The following is a 27,240-nucleotide window of genomic DNA, read 5'->3' on the forward strand; positions in this document are numbered from 1 at the left end:
CTAACATTTATATAAAATTATGAACAAACGAACATTTATTCTGGTTATTTATGAATTTATGTAACAAGTTTTAAAATATTGTGAACATTAACCCTTTTATTAATATAGTTAGATTTTAAATTAGCATAATTTTAATTAAAATTATTACGCATGTAAATTAAGAATGTATATAAATGTAAGCTGCAACTATAATAAAGCGAATATACTAGTTTATTCTTGATAATCGATACTGTCTTTTTCAAAGACTGAAGCGCACTTATAGCAGCGCTTCATTCAATTCTGGAAACGTGTTCTTAAATCGAATTTTTGTTAGTCGTCAGAACCGTATTTAATTTTTAATTAAACGTATTCCCCAGATTGGTTTCTTAAGTCATTCAAACAATAAAAAACCGTAAAAAGACAAATCATGCCTGTTCGGTACCTTTTCGATGGTTCTTGTTCAAAAAGTTATGAAGAAAAATGATGTGTGAAGGTACGTTATCGTAGTGAAAAATCCATTTGTTTATTCACAAATCTTGTCCTTTTGTGTCTAAACAACAGTCTGTTGACTGTTTAATTGTCATGAATTCATTATACAGAACACTGTTGTATGTCATAAAAACCATGAGCATGGACTTTTTCTTGGGACTAAAGACTTGGTGTTTTCGTCTGATGCCTGGATTACGGCATCCTCGTAAACTCAGTCTCATATCCAGTTGTAATGCGTTTAATAAACATTGAGTCGGATTCAGCCGCTGAAATTACAGTGGCTCACAGCTTATTTTGTGCAAGCAATATTTGTAAGCACCTGACTTAAATGTTACAGAAAATTTATAGCATCTTCTAAAAATTAACATAAGAAAACATAATATATCTAGCAAGGAAAGTATGAAAGCTGCTTTAAAATTGGAATACCAAAAAATATCAGGGGAATATACCCTTAAATTAGTTACTTCGATGCATTCAAGGTTGGAAGCAGTCATTAAAATTTAAATTTAATCAAAATTTAATTTAAATTCTATGTTAAAAATTATAAATTTTTTAAATAAAAGTAGTGTATCACACGAAATAAGCTGTAAATTCAAAATTTGATGTTGTATGTTTGTGTTTGTTCACTTCTTGAATATTAATATATTTGTTGAATTTTTTTTTTGCTTTATAATAAAAACTAAACATTCTTTCAAGCTGCATATTTAAAATTTATAACTTTGAATAAAATTTTGAAACTACGACTAAATCTACAAAAATATTGCTTGCGCGAAATAAGCTGTGAGTCACTGTATGTCTTTGGAGATGCCAACGCAGTCCCTTTTTGTATGAAGTCAAAATCTTTCGGCGCCGGCTTCGCAGCGACACATCTGATCCATATTCAATGTTAAAGCCCTACACCAGCTCTCTGATAGCTAGTTTGCGAAATTTGACTACATCTTTGATCTTATCGATGTTTTCAATGTCGGGGATTTTTCAATGCGCTCGTCATCCTTAACGGTTTAACGACTTCTTTTAAAGAGTTCCTGCCACATAAACGTTAGTGTTTGATAAAGTATAGTTGCTGAAACAGTTTTGAAATATTTCTAATGTTCGCACCATTTTTCTATTTTTGCAAGAACAAAAGCAGATGCGCTCTCAATAACAAAGTTTTTACAAATGTCAAGTTATGGCGCCATAAAATTAAAGGAAAAGTATATATGTCAAAATAATTGTAAAAGCGTCATCTACTGGTAATTTTTGAACTTTCTTATTAATGTATTTACTTTAAAATGTTAATTAGCTCTATGTCCGTGTGCGAGTTCGAGTAAATTGAGGGAAATAGTAAATTATGTCGGTATGGCAGCGAAAGTTGGTGTTGACCAGAATTTCGAGTAGGGTAAATTAAATAAAAATTAGGTTAACAAGGTATTATCCTTGTAGAAATTTTCTAAGATGTTTAATAAATAAATAACTAAATATATTTGAAAACTTTTACACAAAAATAATAAATAAGTGCAATAAATACATAAATAAATATTTACTTAAGTGCAGTGCAAAAACTCCCTAGGAAATTTCAATTTACTTTACCTCAATTTACTCAAACTCGCACAAGGCCTATATTAACATATGTAAACATTATAGGTAATTTGTATTATAAAATTTTATTTGTTTTTAGTGTTATGATAACAACTTTATATTATTAAAATTGAATATTTGTATTTATTTATTTTATTAGAATTTTATCGTTAAAAAGTTCAATATACGCAACTTAGCCTAACTCGCACACGACCTTAATATTTCAATTTTGTAACATTTGTAATTATATATATATGTTATTTCTTTCTACTATATATTAAAATAAGTTTTCTCTAACAATTCAGTTTTATTATTACATTTTTTTAGATTAAATGTTTGTTTTGATTATAATCATATATATCTTTTCAAGAATTTTATTTAATTAAACTCTTATTCTGTACACAATTTATTATATCACTTGCTTTGCTAAAAACTATATAGTTCGCAATATATTTGTAATTGTGATGTATAAATAAACGAAATATATTTTTTATTAATCTATTTCTTTTTTTTTATTATAAATAATATGATAAATACATTCCCAAAAGAAGTTTTCAATGAGAATGTACAAGTTAACTGTGGAAGACATAAAGCAATATATCAATTATATATATAATTTTTTGTGTATTTTTCTAAACAAACAGAAGCTTTCTGACACATAAAAGTTCTTTACAATGCAATAAGTAACTTATGTTAATGGGCACAACAACTGAAGTAACATACTAAATAAGCAGTGGAAACAATCGATAATAAAAATTGCACTTAAAGCAAATCTCGATTGAAAAAATTACCCCAGATTTACCAATCGAAAATGGCACAAGATTTCCTCTATATTTACCTCAAAAAACCAAAATTTAATTGGTTCGTACGTTTACCCCTATTTTTTGTTTACCACATATACTCTAGCTGAGGCACTGTTTTTCATACAGTAAAATAGTTTATTTATTCAGCGACGCGATTTAATCGTGCGTTGAGCGTCACTTCTAATGTTATTTATTTTGTGAATTTGCAACAACAGCGTCTTATTTATTTAGCAAATAAGTGAATGTTTAATATTATTTCATACATATTTTATTTTTATACAAATTTAATGATTTTGTGTGTACCATAAATTTTGGTAGTCACATTATTTACTTTTTTATCATTATTGCGGTTGGCATGGTTTATCTTGTCCAAATGTCAACATCTATACAATTGTGGTTTAAATACAAATTGCGTTGACTTGGCAGCACTGTTGACAGTTTAACGTGAAATATCTGCCAGTTAAGTGTTTCATGTGGACTGCTGTGGTTTTTCATTATAAAAATTAAACGAAAAAGGCAGCTGAAAAGTGTTAGAAATATTTAAAACATATTTAGGTGCTTACCTAAAAAAATATATTATCAACTGGAACCGGTGACAGTCGTCACACTAACATTTAACGAAGCTAATAAATTGCATGTGCAATTAGTCTATTCGGCAATACAGAAAAATTTTAATTAAATTTCATTAAAAAGGCATTTAAACAATTTAACGAAAATGAGTAAATTTACGGATATACTGAAAAAGAATTTTCCAGCAATGGACAATGAATTAAAGGAATATGTTGAAGGTATTCATTCATTACATACATAATCTAAACATATTTTTTTCAATGCTTTCTCCTCTACAAGGTGTTCTTGAGGGAAGTTTGGATGACTTTGAAAATTCTGACGATATTTATGATGCCGTTGGGGATATACTACAGAGTGTGAACAGTGAAAAAACAGAGGAAAATGTCAGGTACATTTTCGAGATTCTCATAATAATAATAATCTGTTTAATTTATATTTAAATTTTAGGGACCTTTGTAAACAATTCTTTAACATACTTAAAGTTGATTCTAAAAATGAAGTACGAAAAGTTCTAAATGCACCTGTTAATATTGCTGAAATGGCAAAAAATATGGAATCAATGGATAAGGATATACAAAGCATTTGGGTGGTCAATAAGGACAATTCAAATGTAAATAAATAACAAAATATAATATCAAAAATTTTTTCATAAGAGATTAATATTTTAATAATATAGAAAGTTGATACCAAAAAGCTTGAAAAGGCTGAGGCGAAGTTACAACAGAAGCAGGAAAAACGTTTAGATGCCACCAAAAATCAAGTTGCACAAACTGTTAAACTACAAACAGCCACTGCGTCTCAGGTTACAAACAAGAAAAATACAAAAATGGAACAGAAAGGCACAAATCGTTCCATGGACATTAAAATAGAAAACTTCGATTTGGCATTTGGTGACAAGTAAGTTAAATAAACACTAACAAAGTCAGTTTAAATAAAACATTTTATTTATTTTACTAGAGTACTGCTACAAAATGCAGATCTACTGTTATCATTCGGGCGTCGATACGGTCTAGTTGGTCGTAATGGTTTGGGTAAAACGACATTATTGCGTATGATTTCAGATCGACAGTTGCAGATACCATCGCATATAACAGTATTACATGTTGAGCAAGAAGTAGTAGGCGATGAGACCTCAGCTGTTGATAGCGTGCTGGAATGTGACACCGAAAGAACACGTTTACTAACACGCGAGAAAGATATACTAGCAGCTTTGAACAGTGGCGTACAGGACACGTCGCTAAGTGCGGAACTAAGTGAAATTTATATACAATTACAAAATATCGAAGCTGATAAAGCTGTGGCGCGTGCATCTGTGATACTTAAAGGTCTAGGTTTTGATGCTGATATGCAACAACGTCCAACTAAATCATTCTCAGGTGGTTGGCGTATGCGTTTAGCTTTAGCACGTGCACTTTTCTCAAAACCAGATCTATTATTACTTGATGAACCGACAAACATGTTGGATATTAAGGCTATCATTTGGTTAGAAAATTATTTACAAACGTGGCCCACCACTTTGTTAGTAGTATCGCACGATCGTAATTTCTTGGATACCGTACCAACAGATATAATACATTTACATTCCCAAATTTTGGAACCATACAAGTAATTTGTTATTAAAATTGCTTAAACTTTATTTTAATTACATATTTTTTATTGCTTTTAGAGGAAATTATGAACAGTTTGAGAAGACGAAGAATGAGAAACTGAAAGCACAAAGACGCGAATATGAGGCACAATTAGCGTATCGGGCACATGTTCAAGAATTTATTGATCGTTTTCGATATAATGCTAATCGAGCATCGTCCGTGCAATCAAAAATCAAAATGCTGGAAAAACTGTAAGTTTAACCAAAAAAAGACCTACAATATTTTTAATGTCTTAGTCATATTTATATGATATTATGTACATATGTAGATAGATTAGAAAGGATTAGGAACTATGCCACCATATCACTGCATCCTTTGAGAACTATTGTGATAAACACACTTTAATTTCACAAGCGCGTAGTAGTTAAAAATTCGATTATATCCCTTAGAGAGATAAAAAGCGAAGTCTGAGTCTGGTTAGACTATTACAGTGACACAGAATGTGCTCTGCTCTTTCCTCTTCTTCATGAGAAAGTATGTAGTTATCGTCCCTTATAATACCTAGAATCAATAAGGTTTTTTGATTCCACAATGTCCAGTGAGAAACGTTGTAACATATCGGATACCTTTCCTGTTCAGCATTAGTAGCTCCCTAGTTCTGACTTTTGATCGATTTGGCATGGATTCTTTAGCTTGTTTACAGGCAATTACTTTATCCCAGTCAGTCTTAGCTGATTAGCTTAAATACTTAATTATAAATGTTTAATATCCTATTATAAGATTTATGTTTGAAATAGAAAACAGTTAAACAAATCTAAATAAGTAAACTAATTTTTTAATAACTTTTTTAATCATTAAATCATTTGTTTTATATATTTATAGACCTGAACTGAAGCCTGTTGAAAAAGAGATTGAAGTTAAGCTTAAGTTTCCTGAAGTTGAGCCCCTTAATCCACCAGTTATGGCTATTTCCGAAATCGAATTTCGTTACAGTTCCTCTGATCCATTACCAATATTCAAGAATGTTTCACTTTCAGCTACCTCAGATTCCAGAATTTGCATTGTAAGCTACAAACAATTGTTAATAAATTGCACTTTAACTCAAATAACACTTTTATATTTCTAAAGGTTGGTGAAAATGGCGCCGGTAAATCAACGCTACTTAAAATCATTGTCGGTCAACTGAGCACAATAATTGGCAATATTGTATTACATCGTAGCTTAAGGATAGGTTACTTCGCACAACATCATGTGGATCATTTAAATATGAATCAAACCTGCGTAGGCGTATTAGCGGAACTGTTTCCTGGTCGACCTGATGAAGAATACCGTAGACAATTAGGTAGCTTTGGTATATCTGGTACTCTAGCTTTGCAAAGTATTGCCAGCTTGTCTGGAGGACAGAAATCACGTGTGGCATTAGCTAAAATGTGCATGGGTATGTAATATAATTTCTTTTGAATGTTGTAGGTTTTAATTTGTAAAAATCCCCTTATAGCTGAACCTAATTTCTTGGTACTTGATGAACCTACAAATCACTTGGATATCGAAACGATTGATGCTTTAGGAAAAGCAATTAATGCATTTAAGGTAATTAAACACAAACATTACTATATTAATTTATTTATTATTAATTTTTATTACTGATTTTTAAAGGGTGGTATTATATTAGTTTCTCACGATGAGCGTCTCATTAAAGTAGTTTGCAAGGAACTATGGGTTTGTGGAAATCGTACTGTACGCGCAATTGAAGGTGGTTTAGATGAATACAAACGTGAAGTATATAAAGAGATTGAAGAGAATAGTTAAAAACTGTATGAAATATCAACATTCTTATCAAATAATTGTTCACAAGAAGCTTACAACAACCTCTCAAGTGATAAAAATACAAATAACAAAACACATTTCACAACCTCATTAAAGAAGTGTATGATAAGCATGATTTTAAATATTTTCCTACTAAATTGAAACTAATAGTATAACTATTATAAATTTAGTAAAATTAATACGAAATTATTATAAATAAATTATTTTAATTTAAATAAATATTTTCTATTTAAAATACTAATTTAACTGTATTTTTCCCTTTTGAGGAGAGTGACTAGGATCGTTTCATATATCCCTATAGCTAGGCTCATTAGATACGTTTTTAAAAGTATAAAAATTTCGTTAAAAAAGATATGATATAGGAATGAAATCTGCGCACAGGACTCAGAAATAGTAATTAAAAGAAGCAAGAGGTTTGCGCGAGGTTTCACGATTTTCTGACGATGTACAAATTCAATCGAATACCCGGAAGGATTTGTTTGACAACTGATTTACACGAGACTATATCCTAATCAATGCCAAAACCGGCAGGAGTAGTTGATTCCAAGAACGGTAGGGTCTACGTCGCGGAACCATTTGCCGAACTCGACATCCCAGTGGTATTCAGCACTCTCAAAAGGAATTACACAGGTAGATCATTGCGGGCTAACATAACAACAAGAACAACTAGAGTAGTTCTAAGTCTTTGAGACAATCTAGTTACTACATATCTGATTAGTGGTAGATAGGCATTTGCATTTGTCTTAAAAATTTAAAAAATCATACTATAAAGTAAACCAACAAATTATTCCCATTGAAGTGGCTACATTCCCTCTACCCTGGAACGAGGTTAACTTCAATTAATATTCCATTTATACATGAACTTCTCTTGTTTCCAGACAGGTTTATCCTGCCTCACCTCACCTAACATGCAATATATATCTTGCAGCCACCGATATTTCTTAAGGTTGATGAGAACGGCGCCGGTATTGCAGCCAACCCAGCTATATAGATCTCTACGGACTACTATGACAACAATAACAAGTAATAATTATGCTAATTCAAACACCTCTAAGAATAGAACACCCTTTAGGCGAGTTACAGACGAGAAATAACACTTTCTGGATTGATGTTACTATATGTAACTCCTTTATCAGGCTGTTAATTTTGTTGACGTGCGACATATGATTAACAATCACAAGCAAAAGTGGTCTACAGAATATTACTGTATCCTTATCTAAACTATAAGAGTAACCACCACCGATTTCAGTGTATCTAGTACCTATGTGTTTTAGTATTATATACTATTATATACTATTGAATATAGTCTCATCAAAAACATTTTGATTGCATTTATCACTTTTACCAAATACATAAACATGCATTTTAATTTGTGGATTCAAATCACCATAACTTTATTTAATTTTTTTTAATGGTACCCATTTTAATAACTATGTCTAAAACAAATCATATTAGTAAATTTTGCATTTGATAAGAATATATAATATTTTAATGCAATTTGTTCAATAAAGTTTGTTCATTTAAATTTTGCAAATGCCGATAATACCGCAACCGATACGAGCTCCAGCATTTCCAGTTGATTTGCTCAGCTCATGACCACCTTTGCCCAAGTCATCAGGATCAGCATGTACAACTACAGCGCGTCCAACAATGCTATTGGCACCGTATAAGGTGATTTTGCCATCATCAATACAAACCTATTACCAAAATATCAAATAAATATATTTTCATTTTCACTTCTTCATAATAATATTTTACATACCTTTGTAGGACCATCTCCAGATGCTTCAATGTTACCCAAATCACCAATGTGTCTGTTCTCATCGGCGGGGGCCCCGTGTTCCTTGCCGTGTGGATTGAAATGCGGTCCAGCTGATGTGCAACCATTGGTATTGTCACCAAATTCATGAACATGGAATCCATGCAAACCCTTTGATAGTCCTGTGACTTCACCAGTTACTTTAACTGAACAACTGTCATTCTGAAAATGATTTTAAATATTATTTATTTGAAAGATTTCTGTTAATAAATCTAAACGATGTGTAAGATTTCTATTGAAAATCTTATCAATTTGTAAGATTACAATTGATAAAAACTACTATTGATAGTGTCAGTGTTTGTCAATGCGGTTAGTGATGTCGTTTCATTTTATCTTTAAATATCTACATCAGCGTTTAAAAACTCAACAAGTTCCGCGGTGCAAGTTTTCAAATTACCTACATTGGCTAGAACGTTTTTTTTTTAATGTCTAAGTTCTTGTGATCGCCATTAAGGAAGCTATAGCTTGTTTGAATGTAGATGATATTAGGCAGAAATATATACAATACTATCAGACAGTCTAACTGCTTTAAAGAATTCAGTTCAATTTACATCTAGGTCAGTTTTTGACTGATACACATCTCTAAACGAAATGTTGACGCACCTCAATATTTCTCTAATCTGGGTTCCCGGCCATAGGGATATTTTCGGTAATTGCAGGGCAGACGAGCTAGCCAGAAAGGTTGAATTCAGTCCAATTTACATCTAGGTCAGTTTTTGACTGATACACATCTCAAAACGAAATGTTGACGCAACTCAATATTTCTCTAATCTAGCCAGAAAGGGTGCTTCAGGACCTTACTCGGAACACCTAGACAATCAGGGCATATCGCTAACATCTTGTAAATTATTACTGAACTCTTTCTGTACAGAAATCTTTAACAAAAGATGAGAAGACTCAGCGATATGTAGATATCTGTATGCAATCTGGCCACTTTCCGATGAAAGGAAATCTAAAATTCTCATTGAGATGCCCCGTAGAGCCACAAACATCGATAATGACTCACCAAAAGTTCCGGGAGCTTGGTTGACTTGGCATCAATTGATTACCATCTGTTCCTGTCAATGGCAAACGATTTTACTGGTGAAACATTTGCTTCAAGGGAGGCTTTTGAATATCGATAGTGTCAATTTTTTACCGATAGAAACGAGGATTTCTATAAGAGATTCATAATAAAATTACCTTTAAAATGGCAACAAGTTATCGCACAAAACGCCGTATAACAAATGAACCTAAATCGGAACATTCTATGATAAATAAGCCCGCAATGTCATGCAAAAATAATGGATTTCTTTTTGCTATATCTATAAGATAGTATATCTATATTTCACTAAAAGGTTTATAGTAATACTTTTTGTATTAAAATTATGTTTTTTCAAATAAAACATTATTTGTTATTTATAATGATAACAATGTAATTTAAATGCGATCGACTTCAGACTTTTTTGAGTAAATCAAACACAATCAAAACTTATAATTAAACATTTTGTATTAAACACAAGCTCAACTTCCATTAGTTAAGTGAATTATATTAATACTAATTATAATTTAGTTCAGAGGTTAAGTGAATTTTTAAATTGGTGGACAATAAAACAACGTAAACATGTGAAACTCATTTATTATCTAAGTTAATTAAAGAAAAAAAAAACTTTTTTTCTAAATAAAATGTGTGGTTTTTATAAAATAATATCAATTATACTTTTTTAGATTTTTATAAAACGATTGTAATATAATAGAGACAACCACAAAGTACAGTACGTTTTTACACCGGATTCCGCACTTCGGATGAGATGCCGACGCCGCTAATATAGAAATAACAACACAAAACATAAATTATATAACTACTTGTTGTTGTTGCTTTTTGATATTGATTAACAAAATTGTTTTTTGTATGTTACAAATTATTTCAATTACTTATTAGCACACATTCTATAGGCCGGGTTCATCAATTATTATCACACATATACATATGTAAACCTTATAATCATTGCAAGTGACAATGCAACTTTTTATCAAAATTCACTTAAGAATTCTAAGCACTTTAAACATGGTTATTTCACCAATGTCCATATTCAAATAAAAACAATTTCAAGAAAATTACCTCTTGTTCAAAGTAGACGGTTCCTTGAGCGTCTCCATTAATAACACAAACTGCTTTAGCTGGCATTTTGTTAATAAATTTTACACACTTTCGACAGCAAAATATCTACTTCGCACAAATGGCTCAAAGATCAATGGTGGAATGTATGCAGTTGCCTTTCAAGTTTTGACAAGTTTCAAGTAACTATTCACAATTACTTCTACTACTGTGAATGGCAATGTTAGTATTCACAATTATATTTTAATGTTGTAGAAATATTTAGATAAAATTATAATATACTAGAATCAGAGATTTATTCCACGACAGTTCTTGAAGAAAGTTATTTGGCCAATCTAACTTTATATTGCAATGTGGGGTCAAAAATTGTAAATTTTATTACCGATTGAATGAACAAAATGTAATCACGACATAGTAACAACAAGTATGAATATACAATATTTAGCTAGATTATAGTATGATGACAAATAATCCATCTAGCCCGTTTAGATGTTGTCTGTGTAATCAATATAAAAAGTTAACATGTTTGGCTTGAAGAAACAAGCCATATCGCTATAAAGCATAGTGGAAATATGTAATAAAAACATGGGACTCAAGAAATCGTAATCTTACAAATAATGCTGTTGCATTATTACAATAAAAATGTTAATCTGCAGAATTCATGCAGTGATGCTGGATTAAAATTATTACTCAATTGAAAACACAAATAATCGAGTGTGTACATGTTCTATTCTATTACATTAACAAACTCTTTCGCAAAAACAACAACTACATTGCAAATATAGTTTTTTTCAGGAACTTAAAATCAGTATTATATGGGATTTACACTGACCACAAATGGCTCATTTTGGTCACAAATCAAAAATTACAAGTAAATGACTCATTTTTGCATACAAAATCTCAAGCGCAAATGAGATCCATTCGATCTCATTCTGTATAAATGACTTCCAACGAGGTTAGAATGAGTTCCATATATGTTCAGAATGCAGATGAATACGTTGAACATATCCCAATAAAAGCTTTTCATGGCATTTTGACAGTTTTAGAAAACTTTTTTTGACATATTTACAAAAAAGGTAAATAAATGTTTGGTGGTTGCATATCCTTTAAAACGATGCACCTCTTTTTGGAACTTCTACTTCCCAAAAATAAATTAATCGAAGCTAAAAATAAGTTTTCAGTTTATATTGTAAGATTTGAAGGTATATTTAACCTTCATGTAACATTTTTGTTGGCACAGACCAAAAATCAAATTAATAGGTAACTTGAAAAATCATGAAATAACAACAAATGAATTACAACGAATGTAAACACTTTCATATGACTCACATGAAATGACTCATTTTCAGCTAGTGTAAACCCCATATTAGGTTCTTGTAAGCGGCCTTGAAAGAATTCTGATAGAAAACCTCTTTTAGTTTACTAAAAGCGGTTTAACAATTTTAGTGAGAAACATCGCTTTTAAACATTACATAACATCATTAAAGGAATTATAAAGTTTGAGTATCACTTATCAGTAAAAGCACTTCAAAAGTATAATTAGCTTAATTTCGTCTACGTTTCAGCTAAATTAAGTTATTTTTTCCATACAAAATTCAGTTTTAGGGTTAGAACGAAATTAAGGAAAATAGCCTTAATTACGTTGAAACGAGGGCTAAAATGAAGGGACATTTCAAATGCAACTATGCGTAAGATAAATTTAAAGGAAAAAATAAAGATGAGATAACGAAAAAGTAGTATTTTTTTTAAATAAATGTCAGTAACAGTTCATTTTAATAAAACTGGGAAAATATTTTGAAAGTAGTGCAAATTTTTTTAAATTTGAAGTGCAAATTTTTATATTTATATTTGTTAACTGTTATTAATTTAAAATAGAGTGAAAAATAATAATTCACATACTTGAAATCCACTAAAGCTAATAAAACTACTGAATGCCATCCTTTATAGTTATAATAAACAACATTCAAAATTTCCCAGATACAAATGGAGTTTGGAGCAAATAATTTTTAACATTTAATTTGTAAATAAAAAACATATGATTTCCTTAATTTCTTGCAGTATGAACACTTTCAAAATTAACTTAATTTCATTTTAATAAAATTAACAAAATTTGGCTGTCTGAACATAGTATAAACGTATCACATACAATAGTGGTATTTTGTACATAATGTAAAAATCTGTAAAATACACTTAATTTCTTATTTTTAATAAATTTAAACAGAGATAAGCCATCCATACACGTAAACGCATACATTCCTGGGAATGAATAATTAATTTCTGAATTTTGAAAACGCTACGCGGCAAGAAATATTTACCAAAATATTTTATTTAACTTCGAAACATATAGATTTTAACTTACTTAATATGTAATATTATATAAAATGTGAAAACTTGTGTTAAGTTACCAAATAAAAACAATATCATCACTCTTTACTATCATTCGTAATTTTGGATTCGTTTAAAATTATTAAAACTTTTCAGTAGTTTACTACAATAATCTGTTATAATATTATTACTTAATTAATTTATAAACTATTTAGTTTATTTTGTTTTGAAATTTATTATTAGAAAATCTTATTAAATATAATAAGAATGTTAATATAATATCCCTCAGGATTTTTAACGAATATAAGAAACAACAAGAACTATGACGGGTAAGCTCAGTTTGCATTGTAAAATTATGCTCATTTTCATTTCAAAATCATTTTTTTTTTGTAATAATTTAAAATATAAGCTAATTTTTAACAGTTTGTAAATGACTTGTAGTCACACTGCAGGCATAAATCGACATCTTCCGTGACTATATAGTCCATGTAGGACCTAAGCCTATTTAACAACAGTCTTCCATTGTTCTCTGTTTTTTGCTTTTCTTTTCCAATTTCTTATATTCATTACTTTTAAGTCCTGCTGCACAGTCTTTCCATCGTTTTCTTGATCGCCTTCTTCTTCTTCTGTTGGTTCCTACTTCGTTCTCATAAATCTTAAGCGATACTCTCATATCTAGCATTCTTATCACATGTCCAAACCATCTTAATCGCTGCTTTTTTATAAATTTGTTGTTTGTAGTCAAAGTTATGATGCATAAACGAAGTGTCTGGCTGTCGCTGTTGCTTTGGTTTTTAGTTCCAATGATCCAAGACCTTTTTTCGTTGGAGCACTGTGATTTGACATAATAAAATTTAGTATAGTAATTAATAAACTAAAGTATAATTTACCAAATATAATTGTATATTATATCCTTGATTTTGTTGTCGCTACAGCTAGAATATTTAAGGGACAACAGACTGATTTTTACTGTCTACTTTATATATATTTATATATATAATACTTATTAAGTTAATGGAAATATTTATTTGTCTTAAATAAAAACGCTAATGGAGTTTAGGTTTAATACACATTTTTTGTCCAAACACTTAATTGGTTGTTTTATTAATAGAAAGAGGTGCAATCATTATACAAGTAATTTTATATAATAATAAATTTTTTGTAGATCAATAATAATTTTAATATAGAATTATACATATTTTGTAATCAAATACAAACTTAATTACATCAACTTAGTAATGATTATTTAAAAGTTCAATGCTTTTTTCTTTTGTTTTTTTTTTTTTTGTAAACTTTTTAGATCTTCAAGTATATTGAATTCGTCTAAAGAGCAAAAAAACTAAATTGAATTCGTTACACGAATAAATTTTCGAAATTATAATATATAAGTATAAAAAAAAACTAATATTAAAATATAGTAATAAAATAAGCAAAATTCACATAATTTTTGTTGTCAAATTCAATATACATGATTGGTATTTGTATTTGTTTTTGTGTTTACGTGTGTTTGTCGTTTCTCAAATTTGATTTAATGTATATAGGTTTCAATTATGTTGCTTAACACGCACATTGTAAACACATCAGAGTACTTCAGAAATATATTTTGGCCGTTTGGCACCGTCACACTCATCGCCAGATTCCATATTGCCACTATAATCTGTTGGCATTTCCTCATAGATGATATCAGGATGTAGTGGTTGTTTAATTTGTTGTTGCTGTGGTTGTTGTTGTTGTTGCTGCTGCTGCTGTTGTTGTTGGTGATGAGCAATATTTGCTGCACCAGTATTTGCAGTCATGGGATTATTACGTTTGAGTTGAATAAGAGTTCCAACTGAATTGCCTCCACTATTTCCACTGCTTTCATGTTGTAATTGTGCTCCTCCAGGTAAACCAATAACAGAATTTTGATTTGAAATGTAATATGGGCTGCCACTACTAATAAAATTATAATTGCATATTTATTTCAGTTTTTTATAAATATAAATATATATAATTTTATGCTTACTTATATTGAGTGTGAGAATTATTTGCAGCTGATTGGTGTACATTTTGAGAATTATACACAAGATCTTTAACAAAAAAAAAAAAGAAAAGATAATATTACACATTATATAAACTATATTAATATTATTGCAAATTTTGTTTACTGACCAGCTTCAGCTGGACGATTTTCCAAAGATAAGCCTGGTGATCCAGGTGCAGATTGTAATACAATATCTTGCAATGGTGAACTCTCACGTGAATTGTCTACAAAAAAAATTATTTTGTTAATAAAAATATTTTCTTTGAAAATTTGTTATAAAAATACCCATATGACTTGGTGATACTGGTGCAGAACGTGGCATACCGTATGAAGGTCTAAAACCTTGACTACTGCGTTGACGTCGCTTCTTATAGCTGTGATCAATCAATTTGGCACCACTATCAGGATCAATACGCCAGAAGCTACCTTTACCTGGTTCATCCTGAGAACGTGCCACTTTAATAAAATATCTACAAAAGTATAAAAAGTCTATTATTATCGTATCAATTGACAATAATATCGATATGAATTTTATAACTTAAAGAACTAAAGAAGGGGTCTACTCAAAATTTCATGAAAGATACTTTTACCGGCTGTCATTGTATGTTGATCATCTTCAATATATTTGTTGTAAAAAAGTATTATTAACTTCTGTCTATGCAATATTTTGTGTGTCGAATACATCGGCATCTTACTCGCGACATGAACATAAACCCTTTCTCTACGCCACATCAGACGATCCTTGTCTTCGCATCTAATGAGTGCATAAAAACCTACTGCAATAGAGGCTAAACACAAACAAGGGCTAATAGCTATTCATACTATTGCAGTATCCTCTTCGAGATCACGGTTACATAGTAACAAAGGTTTCCACAAGCTTTCGTGTGATATCTCTAGAGAGGAGAGACGATGTCCTCGTGCAGCAACCAGTTTTTTTATGCTAATCAGGACATATTCGCGTGATAAACAATTATTTGTCACTTATAAATAAGTCAATTTTCCATTTTTGCTGTAACTGCAGGTCCACTTCACATGACGTCGTCCCTTTGTTCTTATATCCTAATGTATATATAAATCGGAGCCCTATTAATATTTGGCTCCAATCTATTAAAGTACCTAAACTTCTACAGCTCGACCCTGGCTAGTTTTAATTAAAACCCAGCCAGCTCTTTTTCAACCCTTATCCCAAACATCCCTTCCTCTTTTCACTTTACTCTTATCTAATCATAGTCTAAGCCATATATTCGTATTTAAATTTTCTTCATGTTTCCTAATATAAAGTGATCTACCGATTAGAATAGCAACAACGACATTGTGTTGGCAGATGGGTATTGTATTGAATTGTTTGATCTATTCCTCCTCGGAAAGATCAATTTAATTAAAACTTTTAAATAGGTTATTAAAGAAAAATGAGTTTATCTCGTCCTAAATTAAAATCTTGAATTATATAAACACTTATATTAAAAGAATATTTTTTTACTATTAGAATTTTTTAATTATTAAATTTTTAATACAGTACTTACCTATTTAAACTGAGATTATGACGTATGGAATTTTGCCAACCCTTGTTAGTCTCCTTTCGGTAGTATGGATAATGTTTCACAATAAATGAATAAATGCCCGATAGCGTTAATTGCTTATCTGGTGCAGCAGATATAGCTTGTACTATTAATTGAGCATAGCTGTAAGGTGGCTTCTCATTGTGGTTGTAACTAGCAGTTGAAGGTGTTTGGAATAAATCCTGCTAAAATTAATAAACATTATTATTTATGTTAAAATGTATAAAAGTTGTTGTTGGATTTACGTTTTGTAAATTGTTGTTTGCATAATTGTTGTAATTGTTTTGGTTTTGATGAAAACTTTGACGCGGACTTGCTGGACAACTGTTTGCTGCACTTATCGTACCTAAAAGAAAACCATAAAAAATTTGCTAAATTAGTATAAATTAATATTTAAAAATATATGTATATATATAAATAAATACATATTAAACAATATGTTAACAGGAAAGAAATGGATTGATGATGGCTGCAAGAACGATCGGGTCTACTTTACAGAGCTATAAGTATGTTATTTTCAAATGAACAAAAGCTAGCTCACTCTTTACAAAACAAACTTAAAAAACAATCCTGTTTTTAGTTTATGTCCAGAGACTTACAACTTACAACACAAAAGAGAAACAATGGATAAATGATGGGAAATAGTTAACTAACAAAATAGGTATGTTTGAGCGGAAAGCCGTTGTATCTGATCGGAAAAAATAAAACCAATAGAATAGGATCCAATAGGATCGTCTGAACAGGAAAAAAAAACTAGGCAGTATAACATCGAAAGCTACACATGTTAAGAAAGATATATACCATAAATATCCAACCAAAAAAGAGTCAGTGGTATAACAACTTCAGCAATTACTTTTTTTTTTAAATTAAGTGTTCGTTTAATATTATGGCGAAGTAGTATTGGGATGTTAACTTCTTCTCTTTGTTTTAATAGAGTTAGGTTATAGACTGGTAATAGATTCAGATTTAAATTGTTTACCCGTTAGCACTCCAAAATGCTCGAACAGCTCGAGTATGCACGAATTTAAACATTTCCATGAGTAGAAAACACGAAAGGAGGAAACATTTTATATGTTCGAACAGGAAACCTCCTTTATATAATGTTTAATATAATATTATTTGTTTAAAAAAATTCTCAAAAACACCATATGGTATTATGGAGTGGTTCTCTGTATTTGAGCACAAGTATACTGGACCATCAATATACTAGAAATTTTCAATAGCTGAAGTAATACTTGTAGCTCTAATAATGTACGTAACACATTTTGATTCGCAGGTTTTTTTTTAAACAAAAAAAATTCTTAAAATAATTTATCAAAATACTAATTAAAATAATAAAAATGCGCGCAAAATTTGTTTACTGCATTGGGAAAAAATGAAATAAATGCCAGTTAACAGCACCAAAAATTGCAAAATTGTTTGTGTTTATGTCTTTATTGATATTTTAATTAACTACTTACGTACATTATTTCTGTAATTCATTATATAGAAGGATAAAGTGTTTTACATGAATTTTGTGGAGTATTTTAGACATTAGGCGAGAGATTTGGTATCATATTTCCACTTTTTATTGGAATATTAATTAAATCATATATAACGAATTATGCATTATTAATCATAATCATGTAGAATTAATGGCAGCATATCTACTGTACTGTCTAGTGGCTGAGATTTTATCTCGTAAATAAATGTATTGTGTAGATGCGGTTTACTATAGACTATAAATATTTTATTTCAAGAATTTAACTTTTAATACTAAGTGAATCTAACCCCGAGGATGGCAGTCTGTTAGATGTATGTAATCGCCTTCAAAAAGTGAAGCGTGCCTATGCTTATTAATTAGAGTTTAGGCAACTAAAATAAAAATTTTCAACACATTTGTAAAGACTATCTTATTGTACGCCTGTGAAACACGGCATATAAAAAAACAACATCATTAACAAAATGCAATCATTTTCAAGCCGATGTTTACAGCGCATTTTATGAATTTTCTGGTCACGTACAATCACTAATGCCAGACTTTTAGAGATTACCAAACAAAGATACGTGCAGTATAGCTCTTTCAGACTTAGAATGGAACCCGACTGGATCAAGGAGAAGAGAAGGTTTCAAGAAAGACCGGGTCGGTCTACGTCTCGAAGTCAGTTGTCGTCAGCGACGACCAAATGTCATATTACACATCCCAAAAAGTCTTCACAAGCAGGTCTCAACGGGTTACAACAACAAGAAGAGAAAGAAGGGAACGACAAAAGACAATATGGAAGCGAACAGTATTCACAGCAACATCCAAATCGTTTAATGAGCTTAAATATATGGCACGGAATAGGAACTACTGGAAAGTTTTTGTAGAAATACTAAGTTCTTAGGTATACAAATAATTTCTAATTTCTATTAAATTTGATTCTTTCTCACCAATAGATCTTTGTTCTTTTGTAAGATATTTGTACATATTTTCTTAATACTTCAAATGGTATTTCGATACAATACAATACTAATCCACAATTAACTATTTTATAGGGCGAAGATTTTAATAGTCCACTTCCTTATTCTCAGTTAACTTTAAAATTAATTTTAGTATTAAGTCACAAATATTAATAATATTAATAAAATATTTTATATATACTTTTTTTATATTGAAAAGTTTTTTTACAGACTTTAAACAAACTATTAAGTATTAGTTATTATGTGAATAATAAATTCTATAAGTTACGCTTCTTGTGTGATTAGAAAATATACAGTCAAACTTCCATAACACGAACTTCTCTAACTCGAATTTTCTATAAATTAAACTAAATAGAGTGCAATAGTGTTTAGAGAGCAAATTACATACAATTACAAAAAAATTCTTTAATTCGAAGTCTCCTTAAGTCGAACCATTTCTTTGCTAAATGTTACTTCGAATTATGGAAGTTTGACTGTATATGTTTTAATATAATTACGCAATGGACCAAGTCGGCTTTGGGCACAAGTCTGCCACTGCAGCCTAAGCTAATAATATTAAACTCACTATTTCTGACGAAGAAGTAGTTTATAGTGGACCATTATTTAACCGCAGGTGGGCTTTGGACCCAAAGTCACCACTCCAGCCTAACCTAATAAAATTAAAATCACTATTTCTGACGGAAAAGTAGTAGGCCGCCACTTCAACCTAACCTAATAAAATTAAAGTCACTATTTCTGACGAAGAAGTAGTTTATAGTGGACCATTATTTAACCGCAGGTGGGCTTTGGGCCCAAAGTCGCCACTCCAGCCTAACCTAATAAAATTAAAATCACTATTTCTGACGGAAAAGTAGTAGGCCGCCACTTCAACCTAACCTAATAAAATTAAAGTCACTATTTCTGACGAAGAAGTAGTTTATAGTGGACCATTATTTAACCGCAGGTGGGCTTTGGGCCCAAAGTCGCCACTCCAGCCTAACGTAATAAAATTAAAATCACTATTTCTGACGGAAAAGAAGTAGGCCGCCACTCCAGCCTAACCTAATAAAATTAAAGTCACTATTTCTGACGAAGAAGTAGTTTATAGTGGACCATTATTTAACCGCCCAAAGTCGCCACTCCAGCCTAACCTAATAAAATTAAAATCACTATTTCTGACGGAAAAGAAGTAGGCCGCCACTCCAGCCTAACCTAATAAAATGAAAGTCACTATTTCTGACGAAGAAGTAGTTTATAGTGGACCATTATTTAACCGCCCAAAGTCGCCACTCCAGCCTAACCTAATAAAATTAATCACTATTTCTGACGGAAAAGTAGTTCTTAGTAGAGCATATTGACTACAATAATTTATTTTTAATTAAGCTATACAGTTGTTGTTTTGGAACACTGTCAAATATTATTCTTACTCTAATGTAATCCTTATAAAACCTATTTTATTTAATTAATAAATAAAATTGATAAAATTTTCAATTCTATACATTGCCAGAATAGTTAGCATATAATCAATTGCTCTACCGTCTCTTCGTGTTAATCTTAAAATTGTGGATTGAATAATCAGTTCAATATTGCGCATTATTTTAATAATTAATGGGTTTCATAAGAAATCACGCTTTATGGCAAATAAAACAATAACGACAAATATCTAAAAAAAAAAAAAATATTACAAAATTGTGTTTTACAAATGTCGTAAAATATGTTTTGAGTTTCAAATAAACAAATATAGAACAGAAGAACAGAACAGATACTATTGCATTTAATAAACAAATTGTTTGTTTACTTCCTTTTATCGTCTACGAATTAATTAATTCATATATGATGGAAATAGTAGAAAGCAATCACCACTTTGCCTCTTAAGACCACTTTGTCTACTGTACTGTACACGCTTTAAGCTAGCTACTAGCTAGCAAGGAATGTTTATTTCACTTGTCTCCATTTCAGAGAAAATATGGTTTGGCCTGACTGTATGCGATACGATGACAGTTTACATTCAAATTCAAGCTAAATTCAAATTCAGGCAAACCAACGTCGGCCATACACATATACATACATACATTGTGAATATAAATATTGACGTTGCATTTCTTCTTACTGAAATTTGTGAATAACTGAAAATAATGCATACTAATGCATAAATTCGAATAACATAAACAAAAATCAAAATCAGAATCAAAACCTTTTCTAATTGAGTTATAAAAAATCTTATAAGAAAAAAAAACAGAAACAAAAACAACAACAAAAACGAATATATAATAAATAAAATTTTCGACTTGCCAGTTGGTGACAAATACGGGCTCTTTTGCTCCTTTTTGGGAATTGAAATTTTTAACGGCGAATAGATCACATTTGAACTGTCCATAGGTACTAAATGCGATGTGCCCGCTGTTGATGAGGTTGAACCTCCTCCTATCGCGGTTGTATTTTGTAGATGATGTTGCGGGTGTACAATTTGATGTTCATCCGGTGGTGCAGGTGATATAATTACGTGCGCACTCCCAGCTCCACTGCTATTATTTCCTAAATTTTTGTTGCCATGTAAGCCAGCGGCATGTGGTCCATGGTTTTTATGGGAATTTTCATTGGTGGCATTGCCAGCTGAACTGTTAATATTACTTAAGCCAGTGTACACAAAATTATCGAATTGTATGCGAATTTCGGTACTCGGGAAACGGAAATAACAACTAAAATAAATAGTATATGAATATATAATGAAATTTTATTTTTTAAATATAAGCATTTTATGTATACATACTTTGCGGGAAGTTTCAACGGATCTACATTGCGACGTTGAAGGAAATCATTGACAAATATACCATTTTTACTCAAGCACTGTACGTAGAAGTCTCGTGTTTCACCATCGAATAGCACTTGAAAGTGTTTGCGCGATACAAGATTATTCTCGGCCACATGGAAATGCACATGAGAAGTTGATGAATTTCTACCAATAACAGTACACGGATCGGTTATGTAGAGCAACTCTTGCTCATACTTGAGTGATCCGAGTGCGTTATCTGGTGGTCCGGTATTGGAAGTGTGGGCAGGTGGGGTAGTTGTGGTCGTTACTCCAGTTATTGATGGTGAGGAGGTTGACCTTGAGTTTAATGTATTCATGGCCTCAGAAGAATCGCTATTGTTACTATTATGCGAACCACCATGATGCAACTGTAGCATATCCTTAGCGATTGCTACAGTGGCCGCGTCAGCAGTTACTGCTGTATTTGAGGTGGGTGGGGTGCTACTACTTATATGATTATTATTAATATTATTGCTATTGTTGCCGTTAGCGTTATTATTGCTGCTGCTGCTATTATTAGTTGCGGTGGTTGATGAGCCGGTGGCCATGGAATCCACTTGCTGCGTTAATTGTTGCTGCTGACTTTGTTGTTGTTGTTGTTGTTGTTGCTGCTGTTGGTGGTGGGGGTAGAATTCCATTTGTAAAAGCGGCACTTTTTTTTTGTATCCACTATTTTTAAATTTGTGTGTTCCTCTATCTTTTACAATACTTCTTGCATGTAATATTTCCTTACGTATTTATGTTATTTGTTTACTTTATGAATTTTTACTTATTTATCGCGTGTTTTGGATTATACTAGTGTTTTATTTTTTCAATATTTTCCAAACTTATTTATTTTTATTGTTTTTTTTTTTCTCGTTTGATTTTATATGCTCCCTCCACCGCCGCTTAATCGATCAACTAACCGCTTATGTTGTCGCCGTGATGGTGCGTGAGCAAAACTATGCGATAGAAAAACTTTTGAACATATAAAAAATCCAAAGCACTGAACCAAAAATTTTTTTATTTTGAGATAATATGCAAGTGAAAAAGCCGCATCAAATGTACTACTTCCACGAATTGATTGCGTAAACTTACCATTAAATAAATATAAAAAATATAATTTACTGCATTTTTTTCACTATGTTTACAAACAAAATACGCGAATTTTTAAATCAAAAAATTAGAAAAATAGTTTTGTAAAAATTCAGCACACCACCACGTTTTTTGTTTTTCTTCGTTCTTATTCGTTCTACTCGATTCGTATGTATGTGTATATTATTTTCTTTTAATTTTTTCTATTTATTCTTCCAACTTTTCCCATTAGCCGAAAAATAATATAAACAAGCTTAAACTTTTATTATAATATATATAATATTTTTATTAATTTAACGTTAATAATATTACACCAAAAACTTTTAAAAATATAAGTTTTTCTCTAATGCGGACTTCTTGTTATTGCTACTTCACACCTGGCACTATTGTACGCAAAAAAGCAGCTTTGTTTTTATTTTTGCCACTTTATTATACAGAAATTTGAGCTGAATGTGACCTATGTGTGTGTTAGTATGTGTCAGGCAATGAGCTGATTTGGCGAGTATGTATTGCTGAATACACACGCAAATGTCACACTGCAAAAGAGAACAACAAATAGAAAATATTGTGAAATGTAAATAAAAAACAAAAATTGGAGAATTTTCCAATAATTGGAAACCAAGTGGTTGAAAAAGATTAAACGATCTATACATCTACATACATATATTAATTTCAAATAGGATCAAATAAATAAATATTTTCTTTTTCTTTTATATTAGATTTTTATATATTTTGAATTTATAAATAATGTCATATCGCTAAAAAAAAATACTAAAAATGCAAGTCAACATACATTTTACATACTCCCAGTAACTTGTATGTATATAATACAATAAATTATAATAAGTTATTTATGTTAAAATAACATAATATAAAAAAGAAAATTAATTTTTATAGTATCTTACTAAATTATAAAATAAAACTTAAAATAATTATAACATAAAAAATTTTATTTGTATTAAGTCTTAAGTAAACAACAATTTAATATATTTTCTATTAAACAAAAGTTAAATACATGATTTTTATATTACTAAACACACTTTTTTTAAGCAACTCTTCATATTTTTCAATCATATTACAAATTTCCTTCATATGCTTATATTGGGGGAAGCTTTAGCGCTAAAAATTTTTCCAGCGTATGAGTTAACCCTTTATTTTTATTGGAATGCGCTGAATGCGTAAAGTTTTCCAATTACTTCATCATATGTTTCTTATGTGTTTTCGTATTGGTAGCATTGACATAAAACAGCTGTTACTAGCATTACTTTTCTTCCACTCTATTGTTTGAATTGTGCTTATATGTAAATTAGCATTTTTCTAATTGGCTTTTTAAATATTTTGGTATAGAAATCAATATTTTATTTCTACACGAAATAAAATATTTTTTATTTCTATTTTACGAAGAGTCAAGAAACAAACGCAAATATTTAATAAAATGTTTGTTTTTATTAATTAAATATATATTTGATATATAAAATGTATATAAATGAATTAATATATCAATTATGTATATCATTTTTTTGTATATTAAGTGAAGTTTATTAAAGTTTATATAAGATCTAACATCTGCATCTAACATCTGAGCTCATTATTATGTGAACGTTGAGCAAGTGCCTAAATGAGACAGTGTGAATGTACTATAACTCTGAAAAGTGCTTTGCTAATTTGAAACCTTTGAATTCTTATACGGTTACACAATGGGTCAATATGCCCAAATGAATCCTTAGAATCGACGATATATTCTTCTTTGGAAATATTCAATGTGATTCGCAATCATATTTTCTATTCTTTTTTATGTGTACTTAAACGCATGGTTGTGACAATATATTATTTCAAAACAGGAAACTTCTAAATAAATTCTATTTATGGATGATTGTGCTTAACAATCATTAAATACTTTCTAACTCTGGTAAAACATGATATACATATAAATAATAAACAACATTTTAAAATGTTATTGTTTCCTCATTAAAATATTATGATTCCAGTTTAATATGTATATGTATTAAATATATGGTGACATCTCTACTATAAAGGTACTATTCTTTTAATTATAGTTTCTTACAAATATACCAGTATTTTATGCTTTAATATATTTGATACAATCTATAACGTACTTGAACTTATGTTATTATATGTTGTCATTAATTTATTGTATCGTAAACAAATAAAGACACAGCTGTTTTTATTAAAAAATATTACCTACACTAGAGATAGTGTACACAAATGTCCAAAACACCTTTATTTTTAGATATTTTGTAGGCACAATGAATTAAAGACCAGTGACAGTAAATAATCAATATATAAATAAATATAAATTTATTGAACTTAACATTAATACTTAACATTAATCGGTTCCATTGACAAAAGTTACTTATTGCATGTGAAGGAGCTTTTATATGTCAAAAAGTTGTTTAAAAGTTCTAAGAGTTTCTGACTGAGAGCAAAAACTGAAATATTTAATTGATATATGAAATTATTTATATATATGTATATTATATATCCATCACATATTCAATTAATAAAAACAGAGATTTTATTAAATACTTATTTCCTCTATGTGTCCGCTCAGCTATTGTTTGTTTACACATATTAAAATTTTGGTAACTTTCACTTGAGGGAAATTTATTTTTAAGAATTACATGCGGCATTTTTTGTCTGATTTTCCTTATTTTATTTTTATTTAAGTTAAAAAGCACGGAAGATTTTTATAGGGTAAACAAAATTATGGTGTGCAGTGAAAACGTCTTAATGCGCTAAAATATTAAAAAAAAATCATAACTGTTAAATTATTTAACAGTTCCATTGATTTTAATAAGTATAATAGAAGACTTTTTAATATTAAAAAGGTTATTTATTTTCATATTGGTGCTAGAATAGTTTCGATCAACGTTTTGAGATGATGCGTAGCCATTTCTGACTTTTCTTTGAAGTGTATTCACACAGACTAATCGTAATTTTAATTGTAATTTTCGTTTGACATTTTGTCTGTTGTCCGTAATCATCTTAAAGGAGTTACTGGCGATAAACGAAATTTGGATAATCGAAACTATAAATGATGTTTTTTGACTAATTTATGACTAATTAGCTTTATTAGTAGTACATACTATATAATATTGGTGCTAAAAATAAACTATATTTGTAGTAATAGTATAAAATAATTAAATGTTTTCAAAAACATTTATATAAACGAAATGTCGATATTAATCATACTATTTCGTCTCTTTTTCTCTTATACTTAATAATAAAGGCAAAGGTAATTTTGTTAATAAAAATTTATTATAAATGTACAATGTAAACAAATTTTAAACTGATTAATAATACAAATATTGCATACATACATATATATATATATATATTTACAAAAAAAAAATTTGTATAAAGATATACTATATTAATTATATAAAGTTAATTTAATAATAATAATTATATTAAACATAAAAAATTTCATAATTAATTATAATTGGAGTAAATGCATATATCATACTGAACCAGCAGTCACATATGTATAATGTATTCATTTGTAAAATTTATTTTTTTATTTCCTTCTACCCTTTTTTTAGTTTTACTGAAAAAATATAATAAATGAGTTGGCAGCATTTTTTCATAATACATATGTACACACATAATATTCTGTTAACGCATAATGGAGATACCAGAAAATTTACAAAAAATTAAAATTGAACACCCTTCGTCACCAGAGAAATCACCACAAAATAACATTAAGGAACGATTGCATTTACATGTTAAAAGACGTTTAAATGCAAACACAGAAGAAATTGGTTTAGACACCAACACTAATAAGCAAAATGAAAAACAAAAGGAACCAAAAACAAAACGACCATATCAAAAACGATCAGAAAAAGTAAACACAAAAACATCAACAGATGAAGAGGGAAGAAAAAATAAGCGGCATAAAAGCAAAAATAGCGCAATCGTAAGTGAAGAGACTGCAAATGTTGGCGCTGGAGGAATTTATGATGACGATGAAATAAATGATGCAGATTCAAAAACAACGGGACGTGACAAGGATAAATATCCTGATGTGCTTAACATGGTGCTAAGTGTTAAGAAGCGAGCTTTGATGCAAAATACTGAAGTTAAAGAATTTTTCATAAAATTAATGAATGAAATAAAAAGTTGAAATAAATAATTTTAATACATAAATCTACTTTTTATTTAATCTACAATTTTAACATTTTTGTCAAATTTTATAATGCTTTTGCAAGTAATTGACAAAACTTTAATTAAGCTCGTGTTTTTTTTTTAATTTAATGCTTCATGTCCCTTCAATT

General features: G+C 29.8%; 4 protein-coding genes across 5 annotated transcripts; 2 read left to right on the top strand and 2 right to left on the bottom strand.

Moving 5' to 3' along the window:
• The first annotated feature begins 3,281 nt into the window (after positions 1-3,281).
• LOC119668971 (ATP-binding cassette sub-family F member 3-like) lies at positions 3,282-6,969 on the top strand. Its single transcript, XM_038078675.1, has 10 exons — positions 3,282-3,616; positions 3,678-3,786; positions 3,846-4,008; positions 4,075-4,295; positions 4,356-5,003; positions 5,065-5,238; positions 5,870-6,050; positions 6,116-6,425; positions 6,486-6,577; positions 6,644-6,969. The coding sequence occupies exons 1-10, from the start codon at positions 3,544-3,546 to the stop codon at positions 6,794-6,796; spliced, it is 2,124 nt and encodes a 707-aa protein (XP_037934603.1). The 5' UTR covers positions 3,282-3,543; the 3' UTR covers positions 6,797-6,969.
• A 1,221-nt stretch (positions 6,970-8,190) lies between these two features.
• On the bottom strand, positions 8,191-10,891 carry LOC119669624 (superoxide dismutase [Cu-Zn]-like). The gene is made up of 3 exons (XM_038079605.1): positions 10,735-10,891; positions 8,577-8,795; positions 8,191-8,511 (listed from the first exon to the last, which is right to left on the bottom strand). The coding sequence occupies exons 1-3, from the start codon at positions 10,798-10,800 to the stop codon at positions 8,335-8,337; spliced, it is 462 nt and encodes a 153-aa protein (XP_037935533.1). The 5' UTR covers positions 10,801-10,891; the 3' UTR covers positions 8,191-8,334.
• Positions 10,892-13,311: 2,420 nt separating this feature from the next.
• LOC119667440 lies at positions 13,312-27,083 on the top strand (the record flags this gene model as incomplete). The annotated part of the gene is made up of 2 exons (XM_038076730.1): positions 13,312-13,385; positions 26,509-27,083. A coding segment is annotated over exon 2 (492 nt), but the record flags the coding sequence as incomplete, so codon positions are not given.
• LOC119667439 (fork head transcription factor 1) lies at positions 14,485-22,989 on the bottom strand. Of its 2 annotated transcripts, none has more exons than XM_038076728.1 (9): positions 22,949-22,989; positions 21,830-22,812; positions 21,352-21,758; positions 16,884-16,984; positions 16,603-16,820; positions 15,365-15,549; positions 15,208-15,303; positions 15,062-15,125; positions 14,485-14,991 (listed from the first exon to the last, which is right to left on the bottom strand). In XM_038076728.1, the coding sequence occupies exons 2-9, from the start codon at positions 22,507-22,509 to the stop codon at positions 14,637-14,639; spliced, it is 2,106 nt and encodes a 701-aa protein (XP_037932656.1). In that variant the 5' UTR covers positions 22,510-22,812; positions 22,949-22,989; the 3' UTR covers positions 14,485-14,636. The 2 variants fall into 2 exon arrangements, with proteins under 2 accessions (XP_037932656.1, XP_037932657.1); XM_038076729.1 differs by having other exon boundaries at positions 14,485-14,988; positions 16,603-16,823.
• Positions 27,084-27,240: the final 157 nt, after the last annotated feature.

This window comes from Teleopsis dalmanni, chromosome 1 (genome assembly GCF_002237135.1).
Source record: "Teleopsis dalmanni isolate 2A chromosome 1, ASM223713v2, whole genome shotgun sequence".
Taxonomy (NCBI): domain Eukaryota; kingdom Metazoa; phylum Arthropoda; class Insecta; order Diptera; family Diopsidae; genus Teleopsis; species Teleopsis dalmanni.